The sequence below is a fragment of the Macaca nemestrina genome, chromosome 3 (genome assembly GCF_043159975.1).
Source record: "Macaca nemestrina isolate mMacNem1 chromosome 3, mMacNem.hap1, whole genome shotgun sequence".
In the NCBI taxonomy this organism is placed as follows: domain Eukaryota; kingdom Metazoa; phylum Chordata; class Mammalia; order Primates; family Cercopithecidae; genus Macaca; species Macaca nemestrina.
This window is the reverse complement of record NC_092127.1, coordinates 4,891,282-4,913,501: the sequence shown is the minus strand read 5'-3', so window position 1 is coordinate 4,913,501 and position 22,220 is coordinate 4,891,282. Positions and strand designations below refer to the sequence as shown.

At 46.4% G+C, this 22,220-nt stretch overlaps 2 protein-coding genes across 14 annotated transcripts in view; one reads left to right on the top strand and one right to left on the bottom strand.

Annotated features, from left to right (window-relative positions):
* Positions 1-15,149, bottom strand: part of LOC105466569 (cilia and flagella associated protein 97) — a 48,280-nt gene extending 33,131 nt beyond the window's left edge. Inside the window, exon 1 of one of the 4 annotated variants that reach the window (XM_071092752.1) lies at positions 14,989-15,149. The gene's annotated coding sequence lies outside the window, so the exon portion shown is untranslated. Of the gene's footprint in view, positions 1-14,773 lie in introns of all 4 variants that reach the window. The other 3 variants (XM_011715606.2, XM_011715608.3, XM_011715605.3) reach the window with 3 other exon arrangements.
* A 150-nt stretch (positions 15,150-15,299) lies between these two features.
* Positions 15,300-22,220, top strand: part of LOC105466567 (sorting nexin 25) — a 149,420-nt gene continuing 142,499 nt past the window's right edge. For 8 of the 10 annotated variants that reach the window (XM_071092742.1, XM_011715598.3, XM_071092746.1 and 5 more), the window contains exon 1: positions 21,050-21,705. In XM_071092742.1, the coding sequence (XP_070948843.1) occupies positions 21,280-21,705 (426 nt within the window). In that variant the 5' untranslated portion in view covers positions 21,050-21,279. Of the gene's footprint in view, positions 15,556-21,049; positions 21,706-22,220 lie in introns of those variants that run through there. The other 2 variants (XM_011715597.3, XM_071092744.1) reach the window with 2 other exon arrangements.

Below are 22,220 nucleotides of genomic sequence, written 5' to 3'. Positions count from 1 at the left end.
AATACTTTCCATTTGTATACAATAATTATTTTCCCAAACTGACAAGTGTGGTTAATATATAAAAAAAAAAAAATTATAAAAACAACAAAAAAGTAACTCAGTGAAATGATGATGGGGTTGTATGAGTAACAAGTTCTACCAATTATTTGAAAAATAAAAAAGTCCCATAATTAAGTTCACAAGAAAATAACAGATCATCAAGGCAGGGATGTCACAAACATGGATACCTAAGCGAACCTTAAGGATAATCTGCCTTCTATAAATTAAGTACAACGAAACAAAGAAAAAGGCTTGACGCGGTGGCTCACGCCTGTAATCCCAACACTTTGGGAGGCCAAGGATGGCGGATCACCAGGCAAAGAGATCGAGACCATCCTGGCCAACGTGGTGAAACTCCGTTTCTACCAAAAATACAAAAATTAGCTGGGCGTGATGGCCTGTGCCTGTAGTCCCAGCTACTCGGGAGGCTGAGGCAGAATTGCTTGAAGCCAGGAAGTGGAGGTTGCAGTGAGCAGAGATCACACCACTGCACTCCAGCCTGGTGACAGAGCGAGACTCTGTCTCAACAACAACAAACAAAAACAAAAACCCAAAAAATATACAAATTAAATACAATTAGAGTTTAGAATAAGAAAGGATAGAGTTAAAAAAAACTCATAGGTCACCTCCCTTGAGAATAAAAGTCAAAAAAATAAAAGAAAGGAAAAGAAGAAAAATCTCATAGGACCAGCTAAACCAGTCCACACACGATTCTAGTGGAAGCCGTGCAGTGAGGACTGCCTAACATATTTCAGGACTTGCTGTCTCTGTCCCCTTTCTGCTCCTTTACCGCAGTTAGGGAGGAAGCAGCAGAGACAAGGAGATGATTCTTGTCAAGGTTCCCCATCCCTTCTTGAAGAGGAACAAAAGTTCTAAGTCACACAGACAGGCTGCACAGGTATGTCAAACTTCTGAATGTGTGATCACAAACTGTGCCAAAAGCACATGTAGAAAATGAAAGGGGAAGAGTATATGTCTCACTGTGTTAAAGGGGGTCTGATATAAGAGATATTTCACAGCAGACAGCCAATGGCTGTCTAAAATGGAAAAATCAAGGCATATTATTCAGACACGCGGAGTTAAGTATTACAAAAAATGGATTAAAATGTTCAAAGTAGTTCCCTTTATTATGGGGCAGGGACCACTTGATTTTTGTGTTTTTTTTTCCTTAGAGACCACTGTTTTTGTTATAGACCTTAAATTACTAGTTGACCTGTAAATTTATATATTACTATGATAAAAACATTGATTTAAAATATTTTAATATTCCATACAGTTAAATTAGAAACATCACTATAAAGTCATAGTCTTTAAAAAAATTTTTTTAATCTGTTATTACAGTGGTCAAAGCAGCTGTGTCACATTATCCATTACTGATAACCTTAAGATCAGAATTGACCTTCTAATGCTATTCTCCACTAAAAAAACCCCAGGACTCCTTGGCAGGCAGGGGACTGCATTTCTGGAGCGAAGAGCCTGGATCAGCTTATTGTTGCCAGAAAGCACAATATTCATAAATATGCCTGGGGTGGCGGGAATCAAACAGAGGATCAGTTTAAAGGGGCTTCCACTGTCCACGTTGGACAATTCAGCACTGAAAAAGAAAAAAGACAAGTATACATAAAAATGAAAAAATAATTTCTATGAGAAGCCATGAGTACACACTGATATTCAACAGTGACAATAAAATAATTTCCAATAATAAAACAGCAAAGGGCAGGGCGCGGTGGCTTATGCCTGTAATCCCCAGCACTCTGGGAGGCCAAGGCAGGTGGATCATGAGGTCAGGAGTTCGAGACCACTCTGGCCAACATAGTGAAACCCCATCTCTACTAAAAATACAAAATATCAGCCAGGTGTGGTGGTGTGCACCTGTAATCCCAGCTACTCAGGAGGCTGAGGCAGGAGAATGGCATGAACCCAGGAGGTGGAGATTGCAGTGAGCCGAGATCACGCCATTGTACCACTCCAGCCTGGGCGACAGTGCGAGACTCTATCTTAAAAACAAAACAAAACAAAACAAAAATAGCAAAAAATGCAATTATGTGCTCACTATATTCATATTATAATTAATTCTATTTTACATCAAATCAAGGAGTAAACAATTATGTAATCTGTATCCTAAACCAGCCACAACACTCTGCAGCCTTTAATTGCTTAAGTGACTGTGCAACCTTAAAAAAATCCTTTTTAAAGTATAGATATAATTTAAAAGTGAGTCAAACTTGTATTATTAATACTATTGTGATAAATTAACATGACAGGTTAAGGTATGTGTGGTAATACATTTTATCATGGGTTAATTCTGCTTGTCTTTAGTGTTTCGAAGAGTTGAAAAGACTCTGACGTATTAGATTCATAAAAATTAAACTGTCATCTGCATTTAAGCACAGAAGGGAATCTAATTGATTAAATCAGTAAGTTTAGACTTAGCTGGTTTTATAAACAATATCTAAGTGCTTAGGAAGATTTCCTTTGATAGGTTTGTAAGTGTGCCTAGCCAGCAGTTTGAGGTACCTAAAAAAAAAAATCTAAACAATAAAAATTTGTGATGTTAAGTTAGCAAATGGTATACAACATTTAGGAAAATTTAATATATTTTATCAGCTAAATGAAGATTAAGCAAAATACAAGTGATTTTTAAAATTCTAATGTGTAAGAAGATCTTAAAATTTAAGATTATAAATGTATACCTAATAAACATTAAAATACCAGTTTTACTATTTTCCATAGCATCGATTAATGCCTTCTCATTTTAAAATTCAAACTGACAGAGGGAAGTCTCTATCCCAAATCCTTAAAAGACAGATACTTGATAAAGTTTATTTTTATGTTTTATCTTTTGAGACAGGGTCTTGCTTTGTCACCCAGGCTAGAGTGCAGTGACAGGATTCTAGCTCACTGCAGTCTCCAACTCCTGGGCTCAAGTGATCCTCCCACCTCAGCCTGCCTAGTAGCTGGAACTATGGGCATGTACCACCACACCCGGGTTTTTCTTACTTTCTTTCTCCCTTTTTTTTTGAGACAGAGTCTCTCTCTGTCACCCAGGCTGGAGTGCAGTAGTGGGATCTCGGCTCACTGCAGCCTCCACCACCCAGGTTTCAGTGACTCTCCTGGCTCAGCCTCCCAGGTAGCTGGGATTACAGGCATGTACCACCATGCCCAGCTAATTTTTATATTTTTAGTAGAGATGGGGTTTTGCCATATTAGCCAGGCTAGTCTCAAACTCTGAACTCAGGTGATCTGCCCACCTTGGCCTCCCAAAGTGCTGGGATTACAGGCATGAGCCATCGTGCCCAGCTTCTTCTTTATTTTCTAGAGACAGAGTCTCCCTATGTTGCCCAGGCTGGTCTTGAACTCTGGGCTCAAATGAGCCTCCCATCTCAGCCTCCCAAAGTGCTCATTACAGTCATGAGCCACTGTGCTCGGCCTCCTAATAAAGTTTTTTTGTTTGTTTTTGTTTTTTTGAGAGAGAGTCTCATTCTGTCACCCAGGCTGGCATGCACTGGCATGATCTCGGCTCACTTCGAACTCTGCCTCAAGCAATTCTCCTGACTCAGCCTCCTGAGTAGCTGGGATTACGGGCATGAGTTATTACGTCCGGCTAATTTTTTATTTTAAGTAGAGATGGGGTTTCACCATGTTGGCCAGGCTGGTCTCAAATTCCTGACCTCAAATGATCTGCCCACCTCAGCCTCCCAAAGTGGTGGGATTACAGGTGAGAGCCATTGCGCCCAGCTGTCTCAAGTAATTTATACAAACTGAAACTTGTCTCTTTCAAAAGGCATCTGGCACTTTTAGAGCCATAAAAAAAACTAAAAACTTCTGAATCAGGCCGGGTGCGGTGGCTCAAGCCTGTAATCCCAGCACTTTGGGAGGCCGAGACGGTGGATCACGAGGTCAGGAGATCAAGACCATCCTGGCTAACACGGTGAAACCCCGTCTCTACTAAAAAATACAAAAAACTAGCCGGGCGAGGTGGCGGGCGTTTGTAGTCCCAGCTACTCGGGAGGCTGAGACAGGAGAATGGCGTGAACCCGGGAGGTGGAGCTTGTAGTGAGCTGAGATCAGCCACTACACTCCAGCCTGGGTGACAGAGCGAGACTCCGTCTCAAAAAAAAAAAAAACAAAAAAACTTCTGAATCAGTAACGTCACTTCTGAAAGTTTATCCTAAAGATATTATACTAAAAAGAAAAAAGATGCCCTGCACGGTGGTTCACAACCGTAATCCCAGCACTTTGGGAGGCCAAAGCGGGCAGATCGTCTGAGGTCAGGGGTTTGAGACCAGCCTGGCCAACATGGTGAAACCCCATCTCTACTAAAAACACACAAAATTAGCCAGGTATGGTGGCATGCGCCTGTAATCCCAGCTACTCAGAAGGCTGAGGCAAGTGAATTGCTTGAACCCGGGAGGCAGAGTTTGCAGTGAGCTGAGATTGTGCCAGTGCACTCTAGCCTGGGTGACAGAGAGAGACTCTCTCTCAAAAAACCAAAACCAAAACCAAACAAAACTTTATTAGGAGGCCAGCCACAGCGGCTCACGTCTGTAATCCCAGCACTTTGGGAAGCTGAGGTGGGAGGATCACTTGAGCCCAGAGTTCAAGACCAGCCTGGGCAACAAAGGGAGACTCTTTAGAAGTCTGGAGTGGTGGCTCATGCCTGTAATCCCAGCACTTTGAAAAGCCAAGGCGGGTGGATCACCTGAGTTCAGGAGTTCGAGACCAGCCTGGCCAACATGGTGAAATCCCATCTCTACTAAAAATACAAAAATTAGCTGGGCGTGGTGGTGGGTGCCTGTAATCCCAGCTACCCAGGAGGCTGAGGCAGGAGAACTGCTGAAACCCAGGAGACAGAGGCTGCAGTGAGCTGAGATCGCACCACTGAACTCCAGCCTGGGCGACAGAGAGAGACTCCATCTCATAAATAAATAAATAGACAAATAAAGGGAATTCTAGCATTACTTGTAACACTGAAAAGCTTCTATCTATAAATATTACTGTTAACATAATCACTTAGATCAGGAGTCAGCAAAGTACCTGTCCACAAGCCAGATCTTGTCTGCCGTCTGTTTTTGTAAATAACATTTTACTGGAACACATCCCCACTCACGGGCACAGGTATTGTCTCTCCCAGCTTTCACACTACGACTGCCGAGCTTAGTAGTTGTGACTGAGACCCTATGGCCCACAGAGACTAAAATACTTACCATCTGATCCCTTACTGAAAAGTTTGTAGGCTGGGCATGGTGGCTCACGCCTGTAATCCCAACACTTGGGGAGGCCGAGGCGGGTGGATCACCTGAGGTCAGGAGTTCAAGACCAGCCTGGCCCACATGGTGAAACTCCTTCTTTACTAAAAATACAAAAATTAGCCAGGCGTGGTGGTGCATCCTAGCTACTAGGGAGGCTAAGTAATCCTAGCTACTAGGGAGGCTGAGGCAGGAGGATCACTTGAACATGGGAGGCAGAAGTTGCAGGGAGCTGAGATCACGCCATTGCACTCCAGCCTGGGTGACAAGAGCAAGACTCCATCTCAAAAAAAAGAAAAGTTTGTAGATCCCTGGTTGATTTTATTTAAATTTTTTGAAGAAACAGGTCCTCACTCCATCGCCCAGGCTGGAGTGCAGTGACAGGATTCTAGCTCACTGCAGTCTCCAACTCCTGGGCTTAGGTGATCCTCCCACCTCAGCCTCCAGAGTAGCCGGGACTACAGGCGCACACCACTGTGCCCAGCTTGTAGACCCTTGATTTAGATGATGTATGAACATGAAAAATACAGAATACAAAACTTTTCTATACTGAATAATATAATTTACAGTTAAAGCAAAAGTAAAGGGGAGGAGGCCATAAATTAAGAATTGACCTGTTAAAAGAAAAATGACACACAATCCCATTATAGTGCCATTACTGTTACCATAATAGTGTTTGTGTAATAAATTAGGCAGGTAAGTGATGTGTGGGAGTCTGCTCAGTGGTTGAAATGAATGAATGGAGTCAGACACGCCCAGACTCAAAATATGATTCTGCTACTTCCCAGTTGTGCGATCCTGGGCATGTACACAGGATGTTCACCACAGCACAGCATCCACTACTGTTTGCAATAGCAATGCAAGAGAAACAACTTCACTGTCTATTAAGAGGAAAATGAATAAACAAATTGTGTAAGCACATATCTGCCAAAAAGGATACACTGAGATCTAAAAAAATAACATTGAATAAAAAAGCAGAATTTAAAAAGCCAACGAGGCTGGCACCATGGCTCACGCCTGTAATCTCAGCACTTAGGGAGGCCAAGGTGGGAGGATTGCTTGAGCCCAGAGCCCAGGAGTTCCAGACCACATAATGAGCCCTCGTCACTACAAAAAATTAAAAAATAAAAATTAGCTGGGCATAGTGGTGTGCCTGTAGTCCCTGAGGAGGCTGAGGTGGGAGGATCACTTGTGCCCAGGAGGTTGATAATGCAATGAGTCATGATTAACCACTGCACTCCAGTCTGGGCTACAGGGCAAGACCCTGTCTCAAAATAAATAAATAAGCAAGCAAGCAATGATACAATTACATAAAACTTAAAACATATACAAAACAATGCTATGTTCTTCATAAGCACAAACATACAAGCCAAGTTATAGAACATGGATTGGAAAGACATACATTAAACATGAGTATAACCCACGAGGGGAGGGGAGAGGAGTAGTGTGGTCAGGGGAAGCAGAAATGGAAAAACTTGGATAGAGGCCAGCGATCATGGATCATCACAAACATAAAGACTGTGGCTGATCATAATCTAATTTTGCCCACTTGAATGTAAAAAGAAAAACAAACTAAAATAGCCACTGAATGGTGAATCGGTCTTATAACACTGTCATTAAACTCCCAAAAATGTCACCTTTTTTTGTAAGATAATTCACCTTTGAAAACAAAATGTCAAGGAGTGGAATAAAAAGAATTGTGGATACACCACAGTGTAATGGTGAGCATTCTGGACTCTAAAAAGAACTGAGGTTTTATGGTTTTTTCCTTTCTTACTGTGTTGTGTGGTTAAGAAAAGAATATCTTTGCAATTAAAATTTTTAAATTAAGTTTCTTCAAATTCCAAAAGTAAATGGTTTAACAGCATAGCCTAGAGTAATATCTTATACACTATGGGTCGCAATCCAGTGTAAAATCAATTAAGTAGCTCATGTCAATCATTAAACTGACAAAGAAGTAGAATAGAGTGTAATCATCAAGAGTGCATTACAGGCCGGGCACAGTGGCTCATGCCTGCAATCCCAGCACTTTGGGAGGCCGAGGCGGGCAGATCATTTGAGGCAGGAGTTCAAGACCAGCCTGGCCAACATGATGAAACCCTGTCTTTACCAAAAATATAAAAAATTAGCTGGGTGTGGTCACACACGCCTATAATCCCAGCTACTCGGGAGGCTGAGGCAGGAGAACCACTTGAACCCGGCAGGCGGAGGTTGCAGTGAGCTGAGATTGTGCTTGCAGCCTGGTAGACAGAGGGGGAGAATCCATCTCAAAAGAAAAAAAAAAAAAAGAGTGCATTACATATTATAAGAATAAGTTTCATGAAACTGTTGTTTCTATTACTTATATGCATGGTGTGCACTAGGTCTTGATGTTAAAACTAGCTTCACATTCCCGAGAGTCACAGGCAAGGGTTTGAAATGCCACTCATCTATGGAGATAAAAAGCTTTCATCAAAAGGTAATGTACTACGATACATATAAGATGGAATGAAAGTTTAAACTTTGGGTGGTACTAGACAGTGTCAAGTGGCATAGGTAATATGACAGTGTCTAGGGAAACTCAGCTAATAGATTAAGGCCTCACTAAAATAAATCAGGAGCCAGAGTTGAAGAAATGTAGTTTAAGGCCAAGAACAGTGGGTCGTGCCTGTAATCCCAGCGTTTTGGGAAGTTGAGGGGAGTGGATAACTTGAGGTCAGGAGTTCAAAACCAGCCTGGCCAACGTGGTGAAACCCCATCTCTACAAAAATACAAAGATTAGCCGGGTGTGATGGCAGGTGCCTGTAATCCCAGCCACTCAGGAAGCTGAGGCAGGAGAATCGCTTGAATCCGGGAGGCAGAGGTTGCAGTGAGCTGCTATTTTGCCACTGTACTCCAGCCTGGGCAATTGAGCGAGACTCCCTCTTAATTGGAAAAAAAAAAAAAAAAAAAAAGACATATAGTTTAAATTACAAATATAAAAAATAAACATTTTCTTGAAATTTGAAGAAACCGAAATCAGAAAATTAGCTATAAGAGATGGATGATTACACTGTCTGAAGAAATGAAGAGATCTTAAACATAACAAAAGAGCACTTTTACTAACTCACAATCAAGTAATAAGTTTCAATTAATTCTTGGCCCAGAATTAATATTACACATATTTATATAAACTTATTAACAGCCACGTGACTATTACACTGAATGTCTCTGCTGGATTTTACTGGCAAATATATTAATAGGAAAGTTGTTTTTTAATTTAATTTTTTTTTTTTTGAGACAGAGTCTTGCTCTGTCGCCCAGGCTGGAGCGCAGTGGTGCACAATCTCGGCTCACTGCAACCTCTGACTCCCTGGTTCAAGTGATTCTCCTGCCTCAGCCTCCCGAGTAGCTGGGATTACAGGCGCCGCCACCACACCCAGCTAATTTTTGTATTTTTAGTAGATACGGGGTTTCACCGTGTTAGCCAGGATGGTCTTGATCTTGATCTCCTGATCTCGGGATCCACCCGCATGGCCTCCCAAAGGGCTGGGATTACAGGTGTGAGCCACCGCGAAAAGTTGAAATTTTCCTAAAAGTCCACTTAACGTCCAAATCATTCCAACTCCCATCCCTTAGAAAATTTTAAATCAAAAGCTAGAAATGATTAAGCTTAGTGAGGAAGGTATGTTGAAAGTCCAGGAGACGGGCCAAAAGCAGGCCTCTTGCACCAGTTAGCCAAGTTGTGAAAGCAAAGAAAAAATTCTTGAAGGAAATTAAGACTGCTACTCCAGCGAACACAGGAATAAGAAAGCGAAACAGCCTTACTGCTGATATGGAGAAAGTCCGAATGGTCTGGACACACCAAGTCAGCCACCACGTTCCCCTAAGCCAAAGCCTAGTCCAAAGCAAGGCCCTCACTCGCTTAAGTCTATGAAGGCCGAGAGAGGTAAAGACGATATAGAAATCTCAGGCTACCAGAGGCTGTCTCAAGAGGTTTAAGAAAAGAAGGCTGCTCAGCCGGGTGTGGTGGCTCATGCCTATAAACCCAACACTTTGGGAGGCTGAAGTGGGCAGATCACTTGAGGTCAGGAGTTCAAGACCAGCCTGGCCAACACGGTGAAACCCCATCTCTACTAAAAATACAAATACTGGCCAGGCGTGGTGGTGGGAGCCTGAAGTCCCAGCTACTTGGGAGACTGAGGCATGAGAATCCTTTGATCTGGGAAGGCAGAAGCTGCAGTGAACCAAGATTGCATCACTGCACTCCAGCCTGGGTGACACAGACTCTGTCTTAAAAAAAAAAAAAAATAAGGAAGGAAGGAAGGAAAAGAAGTCTTCTCTATAACATAAAAGTACAAGGCAAGCCAGGCATGGTGGCTCACGCCTGTAATCCCAGCATTTTGGGAGGCTGAGACGGGCAGATCACCTGAGGTCAGGAGTTCGAGACCAGCCTGACCAAAATGGTGAAACCCTGTCTCTACTAAAAATACAAAATTAGTCGGGTGTGGTGGCACATGCCTGTAATCCCAGCTACTCGGGAGGCTGAGGCAGGAGAATCGCTTGAAGGCAGGAGGCGGAGGTTGCAGTGAGCCGAGATTGCATCATTGCACTCCAGCCTGGGCAACAAGAGCGAAAACTCTGTCTCAAACAAACAAACAAACAAACAAAAAACAGTACAAGGTAAAACAGCAAGTGCTGATGGAGAAGCTGCAGAAGATCTAGCTAAGAGAATTGCTGAATGTGGCTACAATAAACATCAGATTTCCAGTGTAGATGAAACAGTCTTCTATTGGAAAAGGATGCTAACCATCTAGGATTTTCATAGCTAGAGGAAGAAGTCAATGCCTGGTCTCAACACTTCAAAGAACAGGCTGACTCTTGTTAAGGGCTAAGGGAGCTGGTGACTTTAAAATGAAGCCCGTGCTCATTTACCATTTCATAAATATTAGGGCCCTTAGGCTGGGTACAGTGGCTCCCGCTTGTCATTCCAGCACTTTGGGAGGCTGAGATGGGTGGATCACTTGAGGCCAGGAGATGGAGACCAGCCTGAGCAACATGGCGAAACCCCGTCTCTACAAAAAATAGAAAAATTAGGCAGGCGTAGTGGCATGTACCTGTAATCCCAGCTACTTGGGAAGCTGAGGCTGGAGAATAGGTTGAACCCAGGAGGCAGGTTGCAGTGAGCTGAGATCGGGCCACTGCACTACAGCCTGGGTGACAGAGCAAGATTCCGTCTCAAAAAAAAAAAAATCTGGGTACGGTGCCTCACACCTATAATCCAAGCACTTTCAGAGGCCAAGGCAGGCAGACCACCTGAGGTCAGGAGTTCGAGACCAGCCTGGCCAATATGGTGAAACCCCATCTCTACAAAAAATAACAAAAATTAGCCGGGCTAATTTTTATATTAATAGTCTCAGCTACTTGGGAGGCTGAGGCACGAGAACCACTTGAAACCAGGAGGCAGAGGTTGCAGTGAGCCAAGATTGTGGCAGTGCATTTTAGCCTGGGCGAGGTAGCAAGACTCTGTCAAAAAAAAAAAAAAAAAAAGAAAAAGAAAAAATCTTAAGGGCCCTAAGATTTATGCTAAATCTACTCTGCCTGTGGTCTATATATAACACAAAAAGCCAAAAAGCCCAAATCACAGCACACCTATTTACAGCCATAATTCACTGAGTGTTTTAAGCTCACTGTTGAGATCGACTGCTCAGACAAAAAAATTCAAAATATTACTGCTCATTGATAATGTACCTGGTCACCCAATAGCTCTAATGAAGATGTGCAAGATTAACGTTGTTTTCACGCCTGCTAACAACATCCATGCTGCCGCCCATGGATCAAGGAGTAAGTCAACTTTCAAGTCTTACTTTTCAAGAAATGTATTTTGTAAGGCTGTATTGGTTATAAATACTAATTCCTCTGATGGATCTGAGCAAAATAAATTGAAAACTTTCCCCATTAAGAACACTTATGATTCAGAGGAGGTCAAAATATCAATATCAACAAGAGTTTGGAAGAAGCTGATTCTAACCCTTATGGATAACTTTAAGGGATTCAAGACTTAAGTGGAGGAAGGAACTGCAGCTGTGGTAGAAATGGCAAGGGAACTAGAATTAGAAGTGGAGCCTGGTATTTTGGAGGGCCGAGGCAGGAGGACCAGTTGAGCCCAGAAGTTTTATATCAGCCTGGACAACACAGTGAGATCCCATTTCTTAAAAGAAAAAACTAAACTACAAAATTAGCTGGGCACGGTGGCTCACACCTATAATCCCAGCACTTTGGGAGGCTGTGGCAGGCAAATGACTTGACGACAGTAGTTCGAGACCAGCCTGGTCAACACGGTGAAACTCCGTCTCTACTAAAAATTAGCTAGGTGTGGTGGCACATGCCTGTAATCCCAGCTACTTTTGGGAGGCTGAGGCATGGGAATCACTTGAACCTGGGAGGTAGAGGTTGCAGCAGTGAACCGAGCTCGTGTCACTGCACTCCAGCCTGGGTGACAGTGACATTCTGTCTCAAAAAAAAAAAAAAAAAAAAAAAAAGCTGGGTGTGGTGGCACGTGTCTGTAGAGGCTGAGGCAGGAGGATCACTTGGGCTGGGGAGGTTGAGGCTATAATGACCTGTGATCATGCCAATGCACTGCAGCCTGGGTGACAGAACAAGACCCTGTCTCAAAAAAGAAAAAATAAGCAGTGCCTCAAGATGTAACTGAATTGCTGCAATCTCATAATAAAACTTGAACAGATGAGGACTTGCTTCTTATGGATGAGCAAAGAAAGTTTCTTGAGATGGAATTTACTCCTGGCGAAGAAGCTGTGAACATTGTTGAAATGACAACAAATGATTTAGAATACTCAGCATACTTAGCTAATAAAGCAACGGCAGGGTTTGAGAAGACTGACCTCGTTTTAAAAGTTCTACTGTGAGGCTGGGTGCTGTGGCTCACGCCTGTAATCCCAGCACTTTGGGAGGCCGAGGTGGGTGGATCACTTGAGGTCCGGAGTTCGAGACCAGTCTCACCAACATGGTGAAACCTCATCTCTACTACAAATACATAAAAATTAGCCGGGTGTGGTGGTCCATGTCTGTAATTCTAGCTACTTGGGAGGCTGAGGCAGGAGGACTGCTTGAACCCGGGAAGCAGAGGTTGCAGTGAGCCCAGATCCCACCTCTGCACTCCAGCCCAGGTGACAGAGCAAGACTCCGTCTCAAAAAAAAAGAAAAGTTCTACTGTGGATCAAATGCTGTCAAGCAGCATTACAAACTACAGAAATCTTTTGTGAAAAGAAGTCAATGAAGCAAAGTTAATTATTGTCTTATTTTCAGAAATTGCCACAGCCATCCCAACCTTCAGCACTCAGCACCCTGGTCAGTCAGCCGCCATCAACAGTGAGGCAAGACCCCCCACCAGCAAAAAAAATTACAACTCCCTGAAGGCTCAGATGATTGACAGCCATTTTTTAGCCATAAATTATTTTTTAGATAAGGTATGTACATTTCTTAAGCATAATACCATTATACCCTGAACAGACCACAGTCTAGTGTAAACATAACTTTTATATGCACTGGGAAACCAAACAATTCATGTGACTTGCTTTACTGCGAGATTTAATTTATTGTGGTGGTCTGCAACCAACTAAAATATCTCCAAGGTATGCCTTTATTTACTCCCATGGTTTAAACCCCTAGAAATCTAATCCTCCACCTGGTTTTAAGATCTCTTCATGTCACATCTCCAGTTTATCATCTTTTAAACACTGTATAGAAACTTTCTGGCCTATCCACTTCTTTTCTAGAAAAGCCCTGTGTCATTGTGAAAATTAACATAAAATAAAATACGTATGCCTTTTCCCCTGTCTGGTAAGTTTAACTTCTGGAGCCCCAGCTGCAGGAAAAAGGTTTTTGTTTTTCCCTCCCCCGTCCCCTACACTTGTCTCCTTGCCAGACTGGGGAGCTCCTCGTCACTTCCTCATCTTTGTATCCCCAGTACCCGATGGAAACCTGACGAATTTAGTCATTCAAAGACTGTTTATCCTGCAAAGGAGTTTGGAGTTAGGAGATTTAAGATTGAGCCGTGCTCTTTGCTACCCACAAGGGCAGAAAAATCGCCTTGTATGTGTATGGCTGGGCGTGGTGGCTTATGTTATAGGCTCATACCTGTAACTTTGGGAGGCCCAGGCAGGCAGACCACTTGAGCCCAGGAGTTTGAGACCAGACTGGCCAACATGGCCAAACCCCACCTCTACAAAAAATACAAAAATTAGCCGGGCATTGTAGCTCTCGCCTGTTGTCCCAGCTACTCCAGAGGCTGAGGTGGAAGAATCGCTGGAACCTGGGAGCTGAGGCTGCAGTGAGCCGAGATCCGGCCACTGCACTCCAGCCTAGGCAACAGAGTGAGATCCTATCTCAAAAAAAAAAAAAAAAAAAAAAAAAAAAATCACCGTGTTTCAGCCTAGTTTCCTTGATAGTTTGCTGTCCTCTTCCCCCACCCCTCCAGATACACACACCAGAACTATGTCTTTATCTGCATCCATGGTAAGGTCATACAAGTCCCCAAGAGCTGGAAGCCGGCTGCCTCCCTAAATGGCCACAGTTCACGCGCCATGGTGCGTAGTCCGGTGCCTGTGAGACTTTTCAGGTTTAAATTTTGGTTAATAACATCCAACAGCGTTATTGTAAAGATTTAAACACTCATGTGACTTAATTTACAGGAAAATTTACCCAACAATCCCATCCACTAAGCAATTCTTTTGATAACATTTACTACGAAGTGATTTAATTTACCACAGAGAATAAATAAGAAAAATGACTTAATAAAGTAGTTAAGACTCTCTTTACAACAGACTAGGAAAGGGTAAAATTAAAGGATAGTTCATCAGACCATAACAACCCTCTGGTGCTCAATCAAGACAGAGCTTTGCCAGGAGGGGCGTGGCTCACGCCTGTAATCACAGCACTTTGGGAGGCCGAGACAGGAGGATGGCTTGAGCCCAGGACTTGGGAGGCTGCAGTGAGACATGATCGTGCACTCCACCCTGAGGCACAGAGCAAGGCCTTGTCTCAAAAAATAAAAATAGAGACAGAGGGAAGTTTTCACCAAAGCTGCCTGGGAGTCACTGGACACGCCCCACTTGCCAGGTCCTACAGTCAGCAGTAACCCGACTAGCGCTTTCACCGAACATCAGGAAAATACACAGAAAAGCACCGGACACTTTTTAAACTGTCATCTTGTTACTGTGACATTTCTGTAGTTAAATAGTACAATAGGCCTCCAACAAGATACCCAATTGGGTACATGAAAATCCCGGCCCAAATTAAACACCTGTTTCCAGGAACTCTGGGCTCTTGTCCACACCCCCTACCGTCCCCGGAAGGCAAATGGTCCCTCGGGCCTCGTGGGATAGGTTCGAGTACTTAGAGGTAGGAGGCAGTCGTCAGGGCCCTGCATGTGGTCGCGGCCCAATCTCAATTTAGGGATGATCCCGACCCTCAACGCCACCCGGAACGCGGGAGAGGGCGGGACCCACCGTTCTCGCCGGGGAACGGGGTGCGGCGGCGCCGGGACCCGCCGCCACGGGCGCCTCTGTCGTGGGGGCGCGGCCTCCCACCGCCCGCGCAGGCTTCGTTAAACCCACCCCGAGTACTCGCCGCCGCCTGGGCTCCGGAGCGGGGAAACGGATTCGAACGGAAAGGAGCGTGACCCCGCGAGCAGGGAGGCAGGAGCCGCTCGCGCGCCCCTCACCTGAGAGCCGCGGCCGCCACAGCCCCACGCGCGGCGCTGGCGCACTCCCGCGACCCTGAACGGGCTCCCGGCGCCGCGCGCCCGCGCTTCCGGAGGCGGAGAGAGCGGAAAGGGAAAGGAGGGGCGGCGCGGGGCCCGGCGCTTCGGGAGAGGCGGGGGCGCACGCCGGGCCTCGCGCGGCCCTCGCGGCGGGCGTCACAGAGCGCGGCGGGCAGGCGGCCAGGCCGGGGCTCCACGCGGGCGGAGCTGGAGGCCGGGCCAGGGACGCGCACACGAGAAGAGCCGCGGAAGAAGGCGGTCCAGCCCGCGTGGTTGCCAGGGCGCCCTAGAGGCATTACTGCTGCTCCCGGCTGCCTAGGGCGACGCGGGTAGGCCCCGTTGTTATCGTGAGTTAATAGGGAAAGCTGCCTTATCTTGTAATTCTCTACCAAAACAAGAATAAAAAAGGACGGCGGCTGTGCGTTTGTGATATTTTCTATCAGCAAAGTTCAGTTCATACCACTAGTTCGTTCTATGGACCAGAGGCTGGTAGCAGAATGGAAAGACCTTTGCCGAGGGGTCCACGAGGTGGGTAGTTAAAACAATCTAAGGTAAAAATGATCTCTGCAGAATATATTGAATGCAATAACTTCTCGTTGAACTCTCAGGTATGGTAGGATGATGGCACCCCAAAAATGTGTACCTCCTAATCCCCACATCACGTGAATATGTCACCTTATGTAGCAGACAGGACTTAGCTGATGTGATTAAGGATCAAAATGGGAAGATTAACTTGGATTATCCAGTGGACCCAACGGAATCACAAAGGTCCTTATAAGAGGGAGACAAGAAGTTCAAAGTCAGTAGTGGGAGCTGTGAGCACAGAAGCTAGAGGTTGGAGTGATGTCAGAAAGAGGTAATGAGCCAAGGAGTGCAGGTAGGAGCTGCAAAAGGAGGAAACGGATTCTCTCCTGAAACCTTCGGAAGGAACCCGAGCCCACAAATTTTGATTTTAGACTTAAGACCTTCAGCACTGTAAGACGATACACTTGTGTTGTTTTAACTACTAAATGTGTAGTAATTTGTTATAGCAGCAATGGTACCCAATCCAGTAGGTACTCAATAAATATTGTTCATACCCTAAGTGCAAAGAAGGGTAGGAAATATGGGTCTTACCCTGTCCCGGGGAGTTCCAGTAAAGATTGTCTGTTTTCGTCCTTCACAATGCATTTTGTACTTGTTGGTCTTAATTACCAAAAGTATAATCAATTCTCTTTTTGTTGCCTAAAAGAAACCATTGGTTGGGCGTGGTGGCTCACGCCTGTAATCCCAGCACTTTGGGAGGCTGAAGCGGGTGGGCCACCTGAGAGGGGTTCAAGACCAGCCTGAATAATATGGTGAAACCCCGTCTCTACTAAAAATACAAAAATTAGCTGGGCATGGTGGTGTGAGCCTGTAGTCCCAGCTACTCAGGAGGCTGAGACAGGAGAATCGCTTGAACTCAGGAGGTGGAGGCTGCAGGGAGCCAAGATTGTGCCACTGCACTCCAGCCTAGGCAACAGAGTAAGACCGTGTCTTAAAAAAAAAAAAAAAAAAAAAAAAAAAAAAAAGCATTTCACTTTTTTTTAAGTGCTTAATAAAACTACGCTGGCACCACTTTCCAGGGATAGTTGTTAAACTGTGGTCGGCCGGCACGGTGGCTCACACTTATAATCCCCTGTACTTTGAGAGGCCAAGGTGGGCAGATCACCTGAGGTCAGGAATTCCAGACCAGCCTGGCCAACATGGTGAAACCCTGTCTCTACTAAAAATACAAAAATTAGCCAGGTGTGGTGGTGCACATCTGTAATCCCAGCTACTCGGGAGGCTGACACACAAGAATCACTTGAACCCGGGAGGCAGAGGTTGCAGTGAGCTGAGATCGCACCATTGCACTCCAGCCTGGGCAACAGAGCGAGCCCCTCTCTAAATAAATAAACAAACTGTGATCAAAAGTTTATCTTACAAAGGACTTGAGTAGATATTTCTCCAAAGAAAATATACCAATGGCCAATAAGCACATTGAAAGATACACAACACCATTAATTAGGGAAATGCAAGTCAAAAACACAATGAGATACCAGGTCACAGCCACCAGGATGGCTTTAGTCAAAAAAAAAAAAAAACAAAAAAACCAGAAAATAAGGATTGGCAAGAATGTGGAAAGATTGAAACCCTTATGCATGCTTGTGGGAATGTAGAATACTCAGCCACTGTGGAAAATGGTATGGCATGTTCTAAAAAGCTTGAACATAGAATTATATGACCCAGCAATTTCTTTCTGGACATATACTAAAAATAAGTGAAAGCAGGGTCTCAAACAGATACTTCTGCACCCATGTTCATAGCAGTATAGCCAAAAGGTGGCAAAAAAAACTCAAGTGTTTGTTCATCAACAGACAGATGAAGGAGAATGTAGTAGATACATAAAATGGAATATTATTCAGCCCATGAACTGTGTGCCTCTGGTCCACGTTACAACATTAAGATGTGCTGCAGGACAGATAGAATGAGATGTATGCCGGGCGTGGTGGCTCTCTCCTGTAATCCCAGCACTTTGGGAGGCCGAGGTGGACGGATCACCTGAGGTTGGGGGATTGAGACCAGTTTGACCAACATGCAGAAACCCCATCTCTACTAAAAATACAAAAAATTAGCCAGGCATGGTGGTGCATGCCTGTAATACCAGCTACTTGGGAGGTTGAAGTAGGAGCTCCTCTTGAACCCGGGAGGCGGAGGTTGCGGTGAGCCAAGATCACACCATTGCATTCCAGCGACGAGAGCGAAACTCTGTCTCAAAAAAAAAAAAAAAAGGAAGATGTATTAATGTTCTCCAGAGAGACAGAACCAAAAGGATATAGATAGATATATGAGAAGGAATGTATTGGAGAAATTGGCTTACGTGATTATGGAGGCTGAGAACTCTGATGATACATACACCCTTCGCCAGCTGGAGAGCCTGGAAAAGCTGGTAGTATGGCTCAGTTCAACTCTGAAGGCCTCAGAACCAGGGAATCGGATGGCATAACTCTGAGGCGGTAGGCCTGAGAACACAGGAGGCTGCTAGTGTAACCTGGAGTCTCAACGCCAGAAAGCCTGGAGTTCTGCTGTCCAGGGATGGGAGAAGAGTGTATCCCAGCTCCAGGGCACAGAGGAAACCACCTTTTTGTTCTTTCTGGGCCACAGCTGATTGGATGGTTGCCCACATCAAGGGTGGATCTTCCCCACTCAGTCCACTAACCCAGGGGCAATCTTCTTGGGAAACACCCTCATAGACACACCCAGAAATAATCCTTTGTTAGTTTTCCAGGTAATCCCAATCCAGTCAAGTTGACACCTAAAATTAACCATTGTCACACTTATCTTACCTCACTTCTCAATGTTCCTCAAACCACACAGGGTGGAGGCTGGACTACCATTTGTTAAACAAATGTCAAAGTGTCAATGCTGATTTAACCGCAATACATTTCTCCAAAAAATATATACAAATGTGCTGTGAGGAAGTTTTCTGACCCCAGGCTTACATTTATTCATATCTGCATTACTCCTGGGTATAACATATGTGGGTGTATTGGAAAGATCAGGGTCTTAAGAGTTACAGGCCTGGCCTGTCAATAAGTTTCAGACCAGTTGGTTCAAGTTATAATCACTTAGCATTTGTTAGGAGGCTAAGTTGCTGCTATTCTCACAAAGCTACAAAACTATCCACTTTTTTTTTTTTGGAGACAGTGTCCTGCTCTCTTCCCCAGGCTGACGTGCTGGCGCCATCTGGGCTTACTGCAACTTGTATCTCAGGTTCAAGTGATTCTCCTGCCTCAGCCTCCTAAGTAGCTGGGATTACAGGCGCACGCCATCACGCATGGCTAATTTTTGTATTTTTAGTACAGACGGGGTTTTGCCATGTTGATCAGGCTGGTCTCAAACTCCTGACCTCAGGTAATCCAGCCACCTCGGCCTCCCAAAGTGCTGGGATTACAGGCATGAGCCACCATGCCAGGCCCAAAACTATCCACTTTTAAGCATAGAATACAGATCAGGATCAATAATTTAACTTTTTTTTTTTTTTCTGTAATATGAGATGACTAACTCACAGAATTCTTAGGAAGCATCATGGCATAGTGATTCAATGCACAAGCTCTGAAGCTAGACCACATGGAGTAACAACTAAATCCTAGTTCTGTTATTTATTAGCTTTGTGATGTTGAGCATGTTATCTTACCTCCTGTGCTTCAGTTCCCCACTGTGTAGATGGAGATATCTGTTGGGGTTGTTATGAAGATTAAATGAAGTATGTTTGGTCCTTAGAATAGTATCTGGCACACAGTAAGTGCTGTTAGTTACTATTATGATGAGCTAGTGCTAAAATTGAAAAATTAATTTAAATTTATCATAAAGCCTTCAGAATACAGTCCTCGGCATGTAAATGATCAAAAAACATAGATTTGGTTGTTGGTGATAACAAGCCGCTATGCTTTATTTGAATAATTTGGGTTTGTAGGGTACACTTTGAGGGGCTCCAGTTGGCTGAAAATTAACTATTTTAGAGGCAAAAGGGCTTCTGCAAAATTAATTATACTGCTTTATTTATTTTATTTTACTTTTTTGAGACGAAGTCTCACTCTGTTGCCCAAGCTGGAGTGCAATGGCACGATGTCAGCTCACTGCAACCTCCACCTCCCAGGTTCAAGTTTCACTATGTTGGCCAGGTAGTCTTGAACTCCTAACCTCGTGATCTGCCCGCCTCAGCCTCCTAAAGTGCTGGGATTACAGGCGTGAGCCACCGCGCCTGCCCCTATTTTCTTAAAAAAGGAGGAGTAAAGGAAGCTGGTAACTTCTTTTGATCATCACCTTGGCATGGCAAAGTCACATCTAGCATGAGGCACTCTTCATTTCTGACTTAGAAGGTTTAAGAAAGAATGAAGTGAGGCCGGGCGCTGTGGCTTATGCTTGTAATCCCAGCACTTTCGGAGGCTGACGTGGGCGGATCACGAGGTCAGGAGATCGAGACCATCCTGGCCAACATGGTGAAACCCTGTCTCTACTGAAAATACAAAAATTAGCTGGGTGTGGTGGTGGACCCCTGTAGTCCCAGCTACTCGGGAGGCTGAGCCAGGAGAATGACTTGAACCCGGGAGGTGGAGATTGTAGTGAGCAGAGATCGCCCCACTGCACTCCAGCCTGGGCAACAGAGACTCCGTCTCAAAAAAAGAAAAGAAAAAAGAAAGAATGAAATGCCCATGAATACCAATTAATACTAAAAGTAAAAGCTACATCTGCTACTTTATTAGTCTTAGCAGTAATTGCCAGTGTTTAAGTAGCATACTGGCATCTAATTAGCAAGCGTTACCTGTATATTACTGGCTGGGACTATGACAGAAGAAGAGGCAAATATATACTCTAAAAATTATTTGGACCACGTTCTTTTGCGTGGCTAATAGCATTTGTGCTGAATAGTTGGGGGGAAAAAAGAAACAGAATTGGAACCAAAGTGATGATGGGCAGCTGCCTGCACCCTGTTACACCAGCAGACTTCTGTGGACCTTTCCATAGCTAGGAATTGCAGGCTTCACTTACTCCACCGCACGTGTCTGATGCCTTGCTTAAGGCGGCAGGGTGGGAAAGGGAAGGTCTTTAGAAACTGTGACAGGCAGGCTTGGGAACAGCTGCCTATTTAAATAGCGAGTGAAGACCAGGCGGAAATGTTGCAGGCTGCAAGCAAAGAGAAGAGGTTACTGCCGGTGATGAGCGGAGAGGGAGAATTACGGGATCACCTGAGCTGGGGAATTACCAGCGCCGCTGACACCTGCAGCAAAATTTTCCACGAACAGACGGCATCCTGTGGAGGCGGAGGGGAGCGTGGGAAAGAGCGGTGTGCGCCGCGCTGGGTCGCGCCCCCTCCCCGTGGGGCCCAGTCCCGGACCCCGCCCCCGCGCTGTGGGTGGGCGCCTCCTGGCTGTCACTCAGCTGCCGCCGTGGCTCCGGGCCCCGCCCGACACGCACTTCAGGGCGGCCCCGCCCCGCCCGCGTCAGGCTGGCCAGGCTTCAGTCACAACACGGTGGGGCTCCCTGGCTGCGCCCGGCCCGGCAGCTACGGGCCCAGCGCCTGGTAGCGGCGCTGAGGGGTCGCCGAGAGGGGCCCGGCGGCGTCTGCGGGGGCCGCTCCCTCGGTGGACCGCGGGCGAGGCATGAGCGCGGGCTCCCCCTGCCTCCGGAGCGCCGGCGGGGGACCGCGGGGCAGGAGATGTGCCTGTCCTTAGCGGCCCAGGAAGCAGCATGCACCCCGATGCGACCGACAGTGGCGGCGCTGGCCTCAGCCCCGCGCGGGCCGCAGGCGCCGGCGGCCGTCCTGCCCCGGGCTTCAGGCACGAGCGGCGGCCGGAGTCCCCGGGGGACGCGGAGGCAGCAGCGGCGGCGCCGGGGGGCCCGGGCGGCCGGAGCTGGTGGGGGCCCGTGGCGGTGGCCGCACTCGCCGCCGTGGCCCTCTCCTTCCTGGGGCCCGGCGGCGGGGAGGCTGCAGGGGCCGCGGGGCTGAGCTCCGTCCTGCTCAGGCTCAGCCTGTACCTGAGCTGCGCTGCGGCCGCCTTCCTGCTGGGGACCCTGTTCGCCCTAGTCTGCCGGAGCCCGCGCGCCCCGCCGCCTGACTTCGCCGCCGCCTGGAGCCGGCTGGCCGCGACCTCAGCCGCCCGCCGCCCGCCGTGGGTAAGTACCCGACTCCTGGCCACCTGGCTCCGCCGGCCCTTCCCGCTTCCGGTGCCAGCGCCCGCGCCCCGAGCCCCGGGGGGCCGCGGCGTGCCCTTCTCGAAGCGGGAAGCCCGGAGCCGTGGGGCTGGGCTGCGGCCCCGGCACCCCGCGTGCGGCGGGCTCCTGGCTCGCGCTCCGCGGTGCTGGAGGAGATACGCGTTATTTACTAGGCTCTGTGGTCACTCGACAACCATCCTCAGTCACAGCCCTGACGGTCTCCCCGGACCTTCGGCGTCGCTTGCCGTGGGAGGGTAAGAAGGCAATCACGGCGTTCGCTCCGCGCAGGCTCTGCGCGCGGTCCTGGCCATCCACTTGGTTCTTCTGGCCGTTCTCGGTGGGAGGCAACTTTATGACCGTTTGCTGATGAGGAAAGTTGCTTTGGTCACTGGCCCCGCACCTCACCCCTCAAGCCCGCGTACGCTTCCCACCACCCCATCCTGCCTTCCACCATGCTGATAAGTATTGGAGTAGTG